The sequence below is a fragment of the Podarcis raffonei genome, chromosome 2 (genome assembly GCF_027172205.1).
Source record: "Podarcis raffonei isolate rPodRaf1 chromosome 2, rPodRaf1.pri, whole genome shotgun sequence".
Lineage (NCBI taxonomy): Eukaryota > Metazoa > Chordata > Lepidosauria > Squamata > Lacertidae > Podarcis > Podarcis raffonei.
In genome coordinates, this window is record NC_070603.1 from 68,030,472 (window position 1) to 68,046,030 (window position 15,559).

General features: G+C 42.0%; 1 protein-coding gene across 9 annotated transcripts in view; it reads right to left on the bottom strand.

The window, feature by feature from the left end:
* The window catches only part of EBF1 (EBF transcription factor 1), a 372,029-nt gene that overhangs the window by 336,071 nt on the left and 20,399 nt on the right, over positions 1-15,559 (bottom strand). For all 9 annotated transcript variants that reach the window (XM_053377135.1, XM_053377131.1, XM_053377134.1 and 6 more), the window contains exons 5-6: positions 15,407-15,480; positions 5,543-5,611 (exon numbers count right to left, since the gene is read on the bottom strand). In XM_053377135.1, the coding sequence (XP_053233110.1) occupies positions 5,543-5,611; positions 15,407-15,480 (143 nt within the window). The remainder of the gene's footprint in view (positions 1-5,542; positions 5,612-15,406; positions 15,481-15,559) is intronic.

Genomic DNA, 15,559 nt, shown 5'->3' on the forward strand with positions numbered 1-15,559 from the left:
AATACTGAGTCTCTGCATGATCCAATTGTGTACACTACGCACTGGAATAAATTATTTTGTTAGTTTAGGGAAATAGTCTCGGATTCTTGGGCATTAGCTCTCAACAGGGATACAGAAAATAGCAGCTATGGTTAGAGACAGTCATTTATAAGAAAGCTGAAGGTGCAGCCCATATATGTTTCTTTTGTCCTGCAATCATCTTCCATCAAACAAGCTTTGCAGGTTTTTGAAATGTCTTAAAAACCTGAAAAACCTTATTTGCCAGAGGTAATGATTCACTATTAGCAATGACACACTTGTGATATCACTTTTGACTCTTGGCAGGGAAGTGGGGAATCATCTCTCCCCAGTCATTATTGAGAATTGGAGCCATTAATAACCATACATCAGGGATGTTTTTCTCCCACCACTGGAATGCATACATGCTCAAACAACAGGTATTTAAGGGGATCCAGGGCACCAGGTATGAGTGTTTATGCTGGAGTGATTCTGCCATATACATTGGAAGTAGACATTACTTTCCATGTTTATCTTAGCCAAGAGAACCATTGCTCAATTGTTTCATCCATGAAGGGAGACGGGGATGAAACTAAATGACAAGCAGAGAAATCTCACTAGAATATCTGTTTCAGCCCTGGTCAGTTTGGGTGGTTTTTTAAAATGTGTGTGAGTCTTTTTTTAAAAGTTTGAAGCCATGCCAAGACACAGAATCATCTTTCACAAATCAAGAAATAATAAGACTCTTCCTTCCTGTTGTATTGCACCCTATGTGACTTTTTTCATTATCATCTTTTCAGATTCTTACAAAGCAAACCTAATTAGGAAGCTCTCTCATTAGTCTTCCAGAAAAATTAGCACAGCTTATGCTAATTACTCCTGTAAAATTTAATAAACTCATTGAAATGGGAATAGTCTAATGAGGTTTTATTTATTGAACTAGAATAGCTATATGGAAAAAAAGGTTAGAACATGGGAATCTCCACTGTGGCAATAAAAGTACAATTTATTCAATTCCTGCCCAGGAATTTTATAGCAAACCTTTTAAATTCAAATTTGAGTTACCGTTTGAATGTTAAATCTATGTAGAATGTAATAACAGGAAGTGGTTCAGTTTTTTATTTTATTTTTTTGCTACTACTAGGCTGAACGCACACAGTGTCACTTGCAACAGAAATTGTTGCACCCTGAATTGTTTTACATTGCACTCGCTTTCTCCAAAGACTTGTCCCCTCCACATCTGCATGAAATTGCAGGTGCTTTTAGGGGGATGCATGCACCTTCCGCTCAAAAAATAATAATTAACCTTAAAATAGATGTTACGCCCTATCTCATTTTGCTATACTTTCTGTACTATGTAAACTGTATCATCCTGCTGTAAAATTAACTAAGCAGGACAGGGAACACATGAAGGGCCAGTTGGGGCATGGGGGAAAGCTGCTACCAGCACAGCTTGTGCCAAAGTAACAAATGGCTTTTAAAATGTCATTTATTGGGGATACTGGGCTGCGTTCAGTGTAATGCTAAGGAGATTCTTGCGTCAGTACAGTACAAGCATTTCTGTTCGAGCAAACCAAACAGTATCTCCTCTCCTCCTCCCTTGCACTGTTCTGGGGGCTCTCCTGACCCTCTGGAGCAGGTTTGGGAGGCTATGGGGCACACAGCAGTGGAGGAGAGGGGGAAAAGCCCACTAGTTCAATGATTTCATTTAAAGCAGCCCTGGGGCTTTTATTTTAATCTGTGTGATTGTGTTGGAGATTATTTTACAGCATCTCTAAGTTGCACGCGCAACAAAAACACACAGAGGCCATAACGCAGCAGTACTCTGTGGTAAAAGCAAATGCCCTGGTAACTCTGGTAGGGTTGGGAAGGACCAACGTAAACAGTATTCATAGCCTGTGTCTGGCATCCTTGAGCAGCTGACAGGACCCCAGTACTTACTCATCTCCAACCTTAATTCCCCACCACCACCACCTGATGTGGCATTTGGAGCAGCGCCAGGTGACTGTAGCAAGCCACCACTTTAATTTCTCTCAATGCCCCCAACTTTTTGTCACTCTGAGGAATTGTGGGGAATTTAAAGGGTAACTAAATCCAGCAACACAGCACTCCTTGAAGTGCTATCATTGTAGCCAGGTGATAAGATACAACGATAGAGAGGGGACACTTTGCCCACGTTCCCCTCAAGCCTGGAGCCAGTCATACAATACTGGGCTATATGAACTGATGGCATAAAGCTTACAAACTGCCTATGAGAAAAATAGATTGATGCCACAGTATGGAGGGAAGACAGATCTCTAGAGTATAGAAAATTTCCTAAGGTCATTTTGATCGCAATCAAAACGTGCTCCTCTAAATACAAAGTCATTTCCCAGTGCATCTGCCGAGGCTGTTCCAACACTCTACATTTATGATTAAATGGCTCCAGTTCATTCTGACTATTATAAATGAATATAAATGATAATTGGAGGCAAAAGAGCATGTTATACAACTCTGTAGGTACAAAGGTTTTACATGTGTCATATATCCCCACTTTTCATAACACACAAATGTAATCGCTTTTAAGCTGCCTATATTCACCAGTGTATCTTTGAATTTTCAGAGATTCGCAATTGTCCAGAATTGTCAATACTCACATGTGGCTACTGTCACTCAAAATTTTCCAGACATGCTCTAATATCATTTAGAGTGTATGTGTAAAAATCATAAGTATCCTTCTTGATCAGACATTTGAAAAACCGTATTCTGCAGATATAGCAAAGAGGCAGTAATCCTCATAAGGAAACATGTCTATGATTTAAATGTGATCCTTGCCTACTTAAATGTAGCATTTAAGGTGCCCATTCTATTAATACAGGTCAAATGCAAGACTGAGCAGTCTGCTAGGCATCAGAGAACATCTTTGCAAACCCTCTGCCTCTTCCCAAATGTGTCCCGCGAAGGATCACTTGCAAATAAAAAATAGCTAAATATGGTTTTGCATATCAATTGGCATAATAGCTTACAATTTTATGCACGCCAGAGTGACAGCAGAGTGCAACTCAACATATGTTCCAGCTCGTGACGGCTTTTTAATGTTAAAACAATTTGTAAAGTACTCTGTTTAAAACACAGGCTTCATATAGATTGCTTCATGCTTTTCTAAGCCAAGAGGGAAATAATATGCACAGGGTAAATGTCACTAGTAACATCACCAGAGCCACTAGCTGTACAAAGCGCATACTTTATTTTGCCTAAATTGTTTGAACTAGCCCTGGCCAAGAAAAAGGTTTTAAGTACCCTACTGGGACAGATGCTAAGCGGCAACAATAGAAGCCACACTAATGCGATCCAGGTAACTCAATCCTGTTTCAAAAACACAGGGAAGGCTAATTACAGCACAGCTGAGTCAAATTTCTTATGCCACTGCAACCCAAAGGAGCGGGTCAAAATCAGATGTTATTCAAACCACAGTCATATCAACCTTCCATATCAAAGTCACCACTTAAAACCGAGGGAAGAATTTTAAAAGATTAACCAGTTCACACTCAAAATGTGTGGTGAGGCAAAGTTTAATAGAGCCCAGTTCCACAAACCAAATTCCAGCTTTTAATCTGCCTCAGCACAAAGTTCTGCAATGCTGGTGAAGTACTGTATGACCCAAGTTGTCCAAAACTACTAAGAGGAGGAACAATATGCAAAAGAGGGTGCCTGGATCAGATGACTGATTTCAGCTTAGTAAGTCAAGAGATGAACAGCTTTTGCCTATCCACACAAGCAAAACAGCAAACCTAATTAACCATAGTTTGCCAATCATTCATTTCCAAGAAACCATGGCTTTGAAACATGCCAGAATATGAAACCACAGTTTGAAGTCACTTTAGCACCCCACACGTGCTCCAAAGCTTATAACCATTTTTTCCTCAGCTTAGACAAAATGAGAAGTTGTGGTTAATTATAGATTTTGCAATTTGACTTCTTGCAATATGAAGGGAGGAACACAGGATCTTCACGCATGGGCAAAATGCTTGTTCGTCTCTTGACTTACTAAGCTGAAATATGCTAGTCCAAAATGCAGTCAATGCCAATGGTTTTATTCCTAAGATGAACCACAGCCAGCACATCTATATGTAGGTAGAACCACACACATTTTACGTTCAGTAACTATCTCGTTGTTGAGAACCATGTAGGAGACATATATTTTCCATGCAACTGCAAGTGCCATCTTTAATACCCCATCAGACTGTAATACACCTTGAATACACAACAGACACATTAATTAATTACTTTTGTGCTCTCCTGTGTTCACCTAACGCTCTTCAGCAATGCAAGTATGCAATATAAATTCACTGCTACTGTACTGTAAACTAACTCAGGAATAATTTGCAAAGACATTTGCCATGAAAGCATAACTTCTTGTTTCAAAAGCCATACCAAAGACATAAAACTACATAAATACAATGGCTTATCAATCATGTCTTTCCAGTCACTGCGTAACAGAATGCCACCTTGCTCCGACGTCACACGGCACTTTCTGAGCAATCCAACAAAGAGGATGAATTGAACGTTGCGAACATTAACTCAGGCAGCAAAGCAAGAGGAAGAGTTCCACACCACAATGATATAGTACTCCTTCTCTTAACTGATAATGGACAGTATCAGCCTTGCGTGGTCACTTAATTCTCACAAAGTAATGCGACATCGTAACAGTTTATCATGTTTCTGTATGACGAGCTTAAATAATTAAAATGTAAAAGTGACTCTTTGGCTACAGCGCTGCCTAATTTGCAAGTCTGCCGAGTGCAAATTGCACAGAACAACTCCAGCGAATTTATTGTTCTACAGTGATTTATTCGGTCATGTCAGATTAGTAATTTGGATCGGTTTAGAAACCGTAATAATTAAGACAGGCAAAATGAATTAATCAACTGACAATACAATCAAAATTGCACTCAAACCAAAGAAAACAAGCTGGAATCCGGGGGTGGGGGGTTGTTGAGAAAGGGGGGGCAGAGGAATCTTTCGTATTCAGATATCTTAATGCATAAATAAAATAAAACAAACCTTACAATTTAGATAGATTGCATCCAAGGGAACTACTGTAGCTAAAAAGTGATAATGATTCAAACATTTTTCAAAGTAAAAAGTTAAATATTTATAAGCACCCAACCACATTTCATAAATCACAAACTATTATTATTTTATATTCCCGAAGCTTCCCAGGCACAGCATGTGAATCGAGGCGCAGAAAGTTGCAGAGAAAAATGTCCCCCTTTAGGAGCATGAATCAGAGACTAGCACCAGAACGCTCCACAGAGCCTCCACTCACAGTTACATTCCATATGGCCTTTCCACAAAAATCAAAACCTTATAGCATCACTAATTCCCTATGAACGACAAAATTACGCCCACGGACGCACATCACTCTTTGCCCATTAGCAACACAAGGCAGGTGTTTCATTATAATGAGGAGTCGTCGTCCCCCCACCCCACAAAAAGAAAACCAACTACCACACACACCACAAATAGCTCGAATAAATTCAAGGAAAAGGATAGCAGCCCTTACCTGTCAATTATCACTGGATCTGAAGGAGTCTCATTTCTGTTGCCGCAGCTTTTCTTGTCACAACAGCGGCTACAGAGCAAAAAGGGAGAGGATTTAGTGCAGCCATTACACTCTTAAAATCATAATTACAAATACAGGAGGGTTCACATTGCCAGCTAGAGTTACTGTTCTGTCCCTGTCTGGAAATCAGTTGAATGTAGAAGGTCACATATGGGTTAATGACTAGGTCTAACATCTTGTACAGCTGGCAAGCAACAACAATTAATAAATAAAAAGGGGGAAAGAGGGTTATCCCACTTTTTAGGGATAATAATGCAAGATTTCTTGAGATAATGATTATGACCTCCAGCTACGTTGCAATGGTTCGAGATGTCCCATAGATAAGTTTAGAAAGAGAGCAGGCAGAAAACTCCTATGGAGAAGAGATTGTTTGAATGCACCCGTTCTGTAGACGTTAGAATCCTCAATCTCTCAGCTTCTCATTTAAAAACAAAAAACATTTCTAGACCTAATTGTTTTGCAGCTGTTTGTAAACATGACAGCAAGGTTTGGGAACGATTGGAATCCAGAAAGCAAAAGAAATTCGTAATGTTTTCCATGTTGCATTATTTAAGACCACTCTCGCCATATTTCGTTCAATATGCTGGATGCCTGTTTGGAATAAAGACAAAAATGCTACATGGCCATGAAATTTGCATTTACACCTTATTAGCAGGTAATACACAAGTGTGATCATGATCTATTTCTACTTTGACACTTGGTGCTGGAAAACGTACCAACATCTCAAATAATCATCTCTTAATAGTGAGATGCATTTTCATATTTCTTGTTGGCTCTCATGATTCAATGCACAGGACTGCCCTGTGATCAAAAATAGTGATCGGCATTCATAGACCCTAAGCCAAATCTGTCTCTGAAGCCAATTCTGCCTGACCCTCTTTGGTTACCATAACTAATTGCCAACAAGAAATGTATTGGTCTTTACATTTAAAATCCTATGGTACAGTTCAAAGGCACATGAGGGCACCACCTTGCTGAAGTTAAGCATAATTTGTTCTGGTCAGTGCCTGGATGTGTGACTATTGGGAAGCCACATGTACACTGCCTTGGAGTCCATGACAGAAGAAACAAGGGCATAAATGTAAGAAAATAAAAATAAAACAAATTACAAACACCAGAGCAGGTCGGTGGCCATGCTGGCTGGGGCTACTGGGAATTTCGAGTCCAATAACACCTGAATAGCCACAGGTGTCAGGAGCTGGAGTCAGGTCAGCAAGAAAACACCTGGTGAAGTTAACTGTTTAGTCAAAGGAACCATGGGCGTAGCTAAGGGGGGCCCAGCTGCCACCCATAGAGCAAGTAAAACAATAGAAATACTTAATCACATTGGTTCTGCCCCCTAACAAAAGTCCTGCCCCCCCAAAAAAAATCCTGGCTACGCCCATGAAAGGAACCAAAACAGTGCAGGCCTAGTGATAACAGCAACCCTTCCCGAGTAGGTCTTGCCCCAATGAGGCAGTTGTGAAGACTGAAGCGCCCCACTTTCCCACAGCTCAGTCTCCGCCTCCCCCCGCAGTCCTTCCCCAGCATCCTGATCCTCCTTTGTCTTGTCTCTGTTTGCTCCACCCTCTTCACTCCTCTCTGTGTTCTGGGAGAGAGCAGGAGGGGGAGACAACTTGGCTTCTTCAGCAGCCTGCCTCCACCTGGCCTCTTGAGCCTCCCTCCTCTCCAGCCTCCTCTTCTGGACTGCTCTCGGCCACAGCCTCTTTCTGCTCGCCAAACCCTGTTGCCTCTTCTGCTTCCGACATCTCCTATTCCCAACCTGCTCCCTCTTCTCCCTCTGAGCACCCATTGTTGTCCCACCACCACTCCCCCTGGCTCTGGGCCTTCTTCCCCTAGGGGTTCCCTTGGAGATTTACCAGCTGGTGCCTCCCACCACTAGGGTTGCCATAGGACAAACTGCTGCCTTCCAGAATTTCCCCCCATATGTAACTTCTGCCTTTGAAATCCCAGTAATGCCCGGGAAATCCTGGACGTATGGCAGCCCACCCACCACTGCTCTGTGTCCAGCCAGACCATGACAAGTTAAGCCTTCCCCGGTATAACTACCGTATTTTTCACTCTATAACACACACCTGACCATAACACGCACGTAGTTTTTAGAGGAGGAAAATCCGCAGGCATGCCACCCGTAGGCATTCCCTCCATAACACGCACAGACATTTCCCCTTACTTTTTAAGAGGAAAAAAGTGAGTGTTATGGTGCAAAAAATACGGTAATTCTTTCGTGCATTATTGCCCACATATCCTGCTAGAGTTGTGGAGTATTTTTTAAAAAGGTTATCATAATACATGCTCTTAAATATTCTACTTCCACTGCAATTTAGGCTAAAATATCACACACACTTTCCTGGGAATAGGACCCACTGAGCTCAATGGGACTTGCTTCTGAGTAGATTAAGGTTGCCATACATCCTTTTTTTCCCAGACAGGTCCTCTTTTGGGGGGAGGGGGGATTTCAGTTTTTTGAATTTGCCAAAACGCCAGGATTTTGCAAACAGAACCAGACAGTGTGTATGCAAGTATCACTCTCTACTTTTTCCAATCTCTATGGACGTGCCCAGTGCTTTTTTTCTGGGGGGCGCAGGGGTACGCATACCCTTAAACATTTTGTGAATCTAAATATGGTCTCATTCAGGGGCAGTATTTCAATATGAGTAGGAAAATGAGAGTACGTACCTCTAGACATTTTTTTAGTTAAAAAAACAAAACAAAACTGGACGTGCCTGCTCTCTGTACAAAGACTTGCTTTGCGAGCAGAGCCAGGAAGTGTGCATGCGAGGATCGCTCTTAACCTTTTCCTATCTCTATGGTGCACCTGCATGGTGGATATTGGGATTGGGAAGATCAACTGGCTGCCTAGACCTTTCCGAGTGGTTGGCCATACCAATGCCCAGTAAGCTGCCCATGAGCAAATGGGAATGCCTGGGGTGGTGGGAGCTTTGGCTATAGACACTATCATTGTCCTCAACCCCATGTTTAATAAGTCTGTGGTGTCTGTGGATACCTAAAAGGGAATCATGGAAGGCAAACAAAGCTATAGGCCCTCAAGTTAGAGAGATGCATCCTTCTGTATCTTTCTCTTGGTCCTTGTGCATGCCTAAATATACAAATATAAGACTTTGTGCATTCCCCTCCCCCTAAAAGAAATTTTCAAGCCACTTTATGATCTGGGTGCTTCACGGCAACAACCATCATGTGGAGACCCCCCTCTTCACCCTCACTAAATCACACGCTACTTCCTAGCACATTCACAAAGCTGGACCAATCATACAGCAGGGTGAAGCAACCTGTTTTAAGTGGCACCATCAGGGTGGATGGAGGAAGGGGCAAATTGCTACCTGAATGACAGAATCGTAGTAGGGTAAAGCAGGGGGGTTTGGACTCTGCTTTAGGGAGCAAAATGTCTTAGGGCAGCATTCCTCATGTGTTATTCACATGACATGGCTATTGTGACAGGGCTGCTCTGTGCCCTATGTGTGTGTGAGGGGAAGTATTGAACAGAAGCACTTGGGATCAGATACTGATATGATGAAGGAAATTTACATGCAAGCAGTATATGCTGTTGGCTTCTTGGCCTCCCATCAAAAATGCTAAAGGGGAGGCCAGGGTTCAGGAAGGCAGGGAAGTGAAGGGTGAAGAGGACCAGCAATATTCAATGTGTGACTTGAATCTTGCCAGAATTCAGCCCCTCACTAGAAGCTCACCCTATACCAACTGTGTGTGAAGATAGACTTCTTTTCCCCAGTAGAGTTCTTGGAAGTGCCGTGCCATATAAATAGCTCTCCAGGGAGAGCGACAAAGGTTTGCTTGTGCTGTGCAACAATATAGCGAATAATGTATGGGGACCCACTAAGATTGGCAATAAAATGATAAACGGCACTAAGCATAACAGAAGCGCCTTTTACAAAACCAGACTGTTTAAGCAGTTTTACGAAAATAAAAATGGGAAAGAACACACAACTCTTTGCACAGGGCAGAAAGCTCACAGCAGCTATAAAGGGCTTCAAACTTTTTTACTTTTTCACAGATGAATGGATTTCCACACCTGTGGGGAATTGGCATTGTTTTGGTTGCGCCAAATATAACGAGAACCGTTGATTTGTTCTCTGCTCTGTAAAAAATAACTTTTAAGACATATCAGCATCTGAGGACTGTCTATCAATTTTCACACCACCGTGTCATATTCCCCCACACCCCCACACTCATGTACTGCTAGAAACATTTTTCATATCTTTTTTTTTTAAAAAAAAACCTGCAAATAGCACTCCCTTCCAAAGAAGTAGTACTAATTAAAGATGTGACCTCACCTCCTCTCCAAGATGAATGCAAGATTAAAAAGTGATCGACATAAAATAGTTTTAAATGACTGTTGAAAACTAAGGGCCCCACCCAGACTACTGAGGAATTAGTAAGCGATAAGGGGATGGGCGGAATGCACACATTAAAATAGTTAGCAATAGAGGGAGAACGCACGGGGACCCACAATGAGTCATATCTGAAAAGAATTGCATTTTTATTCACTTGAGTGATAAGCACACTCATTCCACTTGTTGATGCCTCATCCCAAACCCATGCCTAGAAACCTGGGGTCTCCTCGGAGCAGTTGGGCCTCTCAGAACTAAGTTCCACTTTGATTATTGCATGAATTTATATGTAGGTACATAAACAGAACAAATAAGGTCATAATGAAGGCACAGTTAAGCATTTTCAAATCTTAATTTTTCTTTTTAAGCATGCGTTTCTCTCTCCCCTTGAAATCAGTAGGATTTAAAATTGTTTTGTTCTGGCTGCATCATGATCATTATATATATTTCTTATTGATTTTCATAAACATAACTTTTGTGAGAGTGAGCTTTAAACAAAGAGTGCTTCTCCTACATTAAAACTGGCTTGTTGTTGTTTTTTAAAACAACATATGGACCATGCCAATAAATATACGACTCAAAGCAAATTCATTTTGATGATTCAGAGTTGTTGTGGTGGTTGTGGTTGTTGTTGTTTTAAGAAAGCTAGAGCTGCAGACCAAACTAGGTTTTGCAGGAAATATCTGTGACTGGATCGCTGGATGTTTTCCCACCTCTTTAAAAGCAGCCATGAGAGGGTCTAATTTGGACTGGGGCTGTAGTGCAGTGAGGCACAGGGCTGATCCAAATCACACACGCTTGAAACTAATGTCAGCTACATGGGCACCTGTCCATGGCTTCAGGAGGACTATTTCAATCAGGGTCATGGTACACTACAACCCTGATCTCATTAAAGATCCAGTGTGGTGTAGTGGTTAAGAGCAGTGGAGTCATAATCTGTTGAACCGGGTTCGTGTCTCCGCTCCTCCACATGTAGCTGCTGGGTGACCTTGGGCTAGTCACACTTCTCCGAAGTCTCTCAACCTCACTCACCTCACAGAGCGTTTTTTGTGGGGGAGGAAGGGAAAGGAGATTGTTAGCCGCTTTGAGACTCCTTCGGGTAGTGATAAAGCGGGATATCAAATCCAAACTCTTCTTCTTATTCTTAAAGCAAGGGTGAGGAACCTGGTGCCCTCCAGGTTGTGGCTGGACTACAACTCCCATATTCCCTGACCATTAGCCATTTTGTCTGGGATGGGTGGGAACTTCAGTCCAACAACATCTGAATGGCCACAGGTTCCCCATGCTGGAATTGAAATCGAATGATCAAAAGGATCGTGGAGGTATATGCACTGGAGAGCCAATCACAAAAACCCCACATCATGTCTCATTTGATGCCTAAGAGAGTGAGCAATGACACAGGAAGGCTCTGGATAAAATGTCTTTATCAGTCATAAATTCACTGGGTAGCCACACACACACCCCATCTATATAATGGTGAGAATATCAGTCAGCCATACCCAGCAGTTGTGTAAGGATTTCTGCACTGAACAATGTGAAGCTTGGCATATACTGTATAAATGCTAGGTATTTGTTCTGTGTATGTGTGTGGGGTCATTTAGTGCTCTGAGAATGATCAGTCTTGAAACCACCACAGAACAAAAAGCAGAGGTGAACCATCCTGTTCAGAAGCTAATGATGATCTGGGTTATACTATGTTAGAACATGAGAACGATAGCCCCAAAATAAAATAAAATAATACTGTAACCTGTAATGTGTTGCATTGAGAGTACAGTGGTACCTCGGGTTACATATGCTTCAGGTTACAGACTCCGCTAACCCAGAAATATTACCTCGGGTTAAGAACTTTGCTTCAGGATGAGAACAGAAATCGTGCAGCGGCAGCAGGAGGCCCCATTAACTAAAGTGGTGCTTCAGGTTAAGAACAGTTTCAGGTTAAGAACAGACCTCCAGAGCGAATTACGTTCTTAAGCTGAGGTACCACTGTACAGTATAGGAAGCTGCCCCTTGCAGATCTTGGGGCCCATTCACATGACTGCCCTTTTTACTGCTGCTTCCAAGGGATGGTAACAAAGGGCCAGAACCTGAATTGTGCCAACCTCGAAGCTTGCCAGAAAGCAACCAGACAACTGTCTGATTAACTGCCATTTAAAAGTAAACACAAGCTGACGATAACACAAATTTTCTATGGTGAAAAGAGGATGATGCTCTTTAGAAGTCGGGGTTGCACCTTGATATCTCCTTTGCACAATGGCCACTAACAAAAATTAGCTTTGCAAGATTCTCCTCTAATATGAATTATGAAGCTATTCTTGTCATCAGCATTATTCTTATTTTTATCATCACCAAAAGAACCATCTCTTCAAGATACTTGGAAATCCTGTGCAGTAAACAAGCAACCGCTTGTAATCTCAATTCAGTTCTTTGCCGTTTCCACTCATCCAGGATTTCTCCTCTACATCTGAGCCCTTTGTTTCCTCCACAACACAGTCCCTTCCATTTTGTAAATATTCGGTTTTGGTGACATAAACTCAAAGTTTTATTGTGCCGTTAGCCTTGATCGAAGGCGCTGCTGAAAGTTGTTGGGGAATTAAATATCTAAAACAAGCTATTCTGAAGCACAGGGCCTTCACTATTTCATGTCTGGAATGAAGAAATTTCATCTTAGAGAGAGCAAGCTGTCTTTCACACCATATGGCTAATGGTAGTGCATAGCAATTAGCTGGGCTGATTAATGGGGAACAGACTCTAATTTTATGCTTATAATTGAGGCTGCATTTGAACCCCTGGTGCAGATTCAGCACATCCCAAGTTCCACTTATAGCAGGCAGGGAAGCGAGTGGTAGAGAAACCAAGGCTGGAACACACACCCTCCAAACCTTCCTTATTGTTGAAAAGTGTGGTATCAGTACAACCAATCAGAGGTTTGTGCATTAAGATCAGGCAGCCAGATAGAAAAAAGAGCATCTTTTATAGTTTGGTCAACATCCACGAATGCTCACATTGGCTCTGAAATATTTTAACAGGGTATTACCCTCTTATTTCAAGCAACATGTCCTTTTCTGCCTGCCTTCATGCATTTGTAAAGCCATGGGAAATTGAATGATCTATTGCACATTTAAGAACAATGCAAGTACTACATCAAGTAAATTCAAAATTTTGGCCTAGAATGTTGTTTTCATGTCAAGGTATATTGGCAGCCATGTAATTTACTGACACAGATATTAAAATTGGCTAACATCTAGTTATTTTTGCATTTTTGGTTTATTTAAAGTAAATATGTAGAGTTTAGTATAATTTAAGGAGAACAGACTACTGTGTGTTGGCACTATAAATGAAAGGAAGTCTTGTGGGTGTTAAAATTCCAAGTGCCATCTGTTCACACTGAAATCATGGGGAATTTTGTCACTATCTTCAATAAAGCGTGGTTAGCGTCTTATCTGATATAGTTGGAGCCCAGAGAAATCAGACTGAAATTTGTGCTGCTTAAATGTAAACAATGTTAAGTTCCTTCCCCGCCCCGCCCCCCTGCGAGATGGGTGTTTCGAACTTTCTCCAAATTAGACCCATTATATGCACTTCAATAGAACAGTTCTCACCTCAAGGAGCTCTCAATTTTAACAGTGGCACAACAGGCAGAAATTCAACACGTGTGTGCTGTCCTGTATGGAGATATGGGGAAACTTCACCTGTTGGATTTCTGCCTGCTGCACAGTAAAGCTAAGTAAAACTGTAAATGATCCCCATGTCTCACTTTTGGAGCCTAGGTTTTTATCCAATGAAGTTGTCTTGTTAGTGGAAGAATGACTTGCACTAACAGGACTTCCTCTTCCCCCAACCACCCTGCCCCCAATCTGTGATGGAGGTTCTCCCAACCATCTGAGTGGATTGGGAGGATGCAGAGAAAGGAGAGGGAAATGAAGACCCATATTGCAGGTGAAAGCACTTGCACTCATGGGACAAATCCATTCAATACAACCCCTAGAGACCTTCAAGAATACACTCTTTCAGAATTGACACCAGAGTTTCTGATAGTCATCTGGAGAACTTTCCCACTATTCAATGTGGAGTATCCAGGTGAAAAAGAATAAAGGCTTCCTGCACCTTAAATAGAAGAGGGAATTTCAGTTGCTGGAGCTTGTCATCCAAGCTTTATCTCTACTGAAATTCCCTCTCCTACACAGCAATCAAAGGAAAGGGAGCTCTGGGGCCATTTTTCACCAGGATTCCCTCCTTACATCAGTGTTTCACTGCACAGAAATTCCTGAAATTTATTTTAAAAAATACTCACTGGCTTCACTGAAACTGTAGGGTCATGCCCATTAGCATGAGCTTACGGATCTTGCTGAGAGTTTGTCACATGGTCTAGGAAAGAAAAGGCCTCTCCTATTCCCTTTAACAGAGATTTGTTCTGCAGCAACCATCAGCAGCAGAGCTCTTCATGGCCTGCAGCTAAACGTACTCACCTGCTAAGTGCTGCCAATCAAACTGCCATTAAAGGGACAGGCACAGGAGCCCAGTGCAAAAGCTGGCAGCACCCTAATGCAATCCTTCATGGAATCGGAAAAGCAAAAGACCCGCATCTTTATTTCTTTTTTTAAGGAAGAAAAAAGATGCTGCCATCAGTTCCCAAATAGCCCCAGTAGAGTTGCTGTTGCTTAATTCTGCCAGATCCAAAGAAGCCAGCCCTGGATAGAAACACATGTGGAAATATTTCCAAACAAGGACAAACCTTGTGTCGAGCCAATGGCCTCTTATCCGAGGCTTCGAAATGGGTGTAAATTTGCTCCTATGAATGGTCCCATTGAAACGAAGAAGCCATAGTAAACCCGAGCACCAGAGTCCTTGCGGCATCCAAGCCTTATGTCTGCATTACAGATATCATCACCTTGACCACAGACCATATTCCCTTCCCTGGCCCCCTAAAACGCCCTTCCCAGGCAGCCGAAATGGCATCTCGCTGCTGAGAATAAACCTGTAAATCCATAAAAAGATGACAACATCCTCTGCCTTTCGGTCCGGCTGAATGAAAGCCCATCGTGATCCCAGCGGCCTAACATGGCAATTTTACTGCTGGGAGATTCTGCTGGATAATGACTCCTCCTCGAAAGGCAGCAATTTAGATGCTAACATTTTTGGTGCGGAGACATTTCCCGCGCCTATTAAGGCGACAGTGTCTAAACGGAAGCTTCTCATACATTGTTGAGGATTGAGCTCCAATAAATAATTGAAAATGTGTATGATGACTGGGGCTTTGCTGCTAATTGCAGACGTAAAACTGTGTTATTTTGGGCTTCTTGGAAGGAAAGAAAGTGATGCTTTCATCCAAAATAGTTACAGGATCAACCTACTTTCATCCCCCCCCCCCCCGCTTTCTTTTTTGAGACAGGAATTAATTTTGTATTTGCTAATTAAATGGTGACAGGAGCTTTCTTACCTGCACATTATTTCATGGGTGAGCAGAACTCTGCACATTTCTGGGTTCTTGTCTTGGCCTTCGTACACTATCGCCTGGAAAGAAAGAGAAACAAGAAGGGGGATTTTATTTTTTAAATTTTATTTTTAACCTGCAAAGTGAATGTGCCTGGAG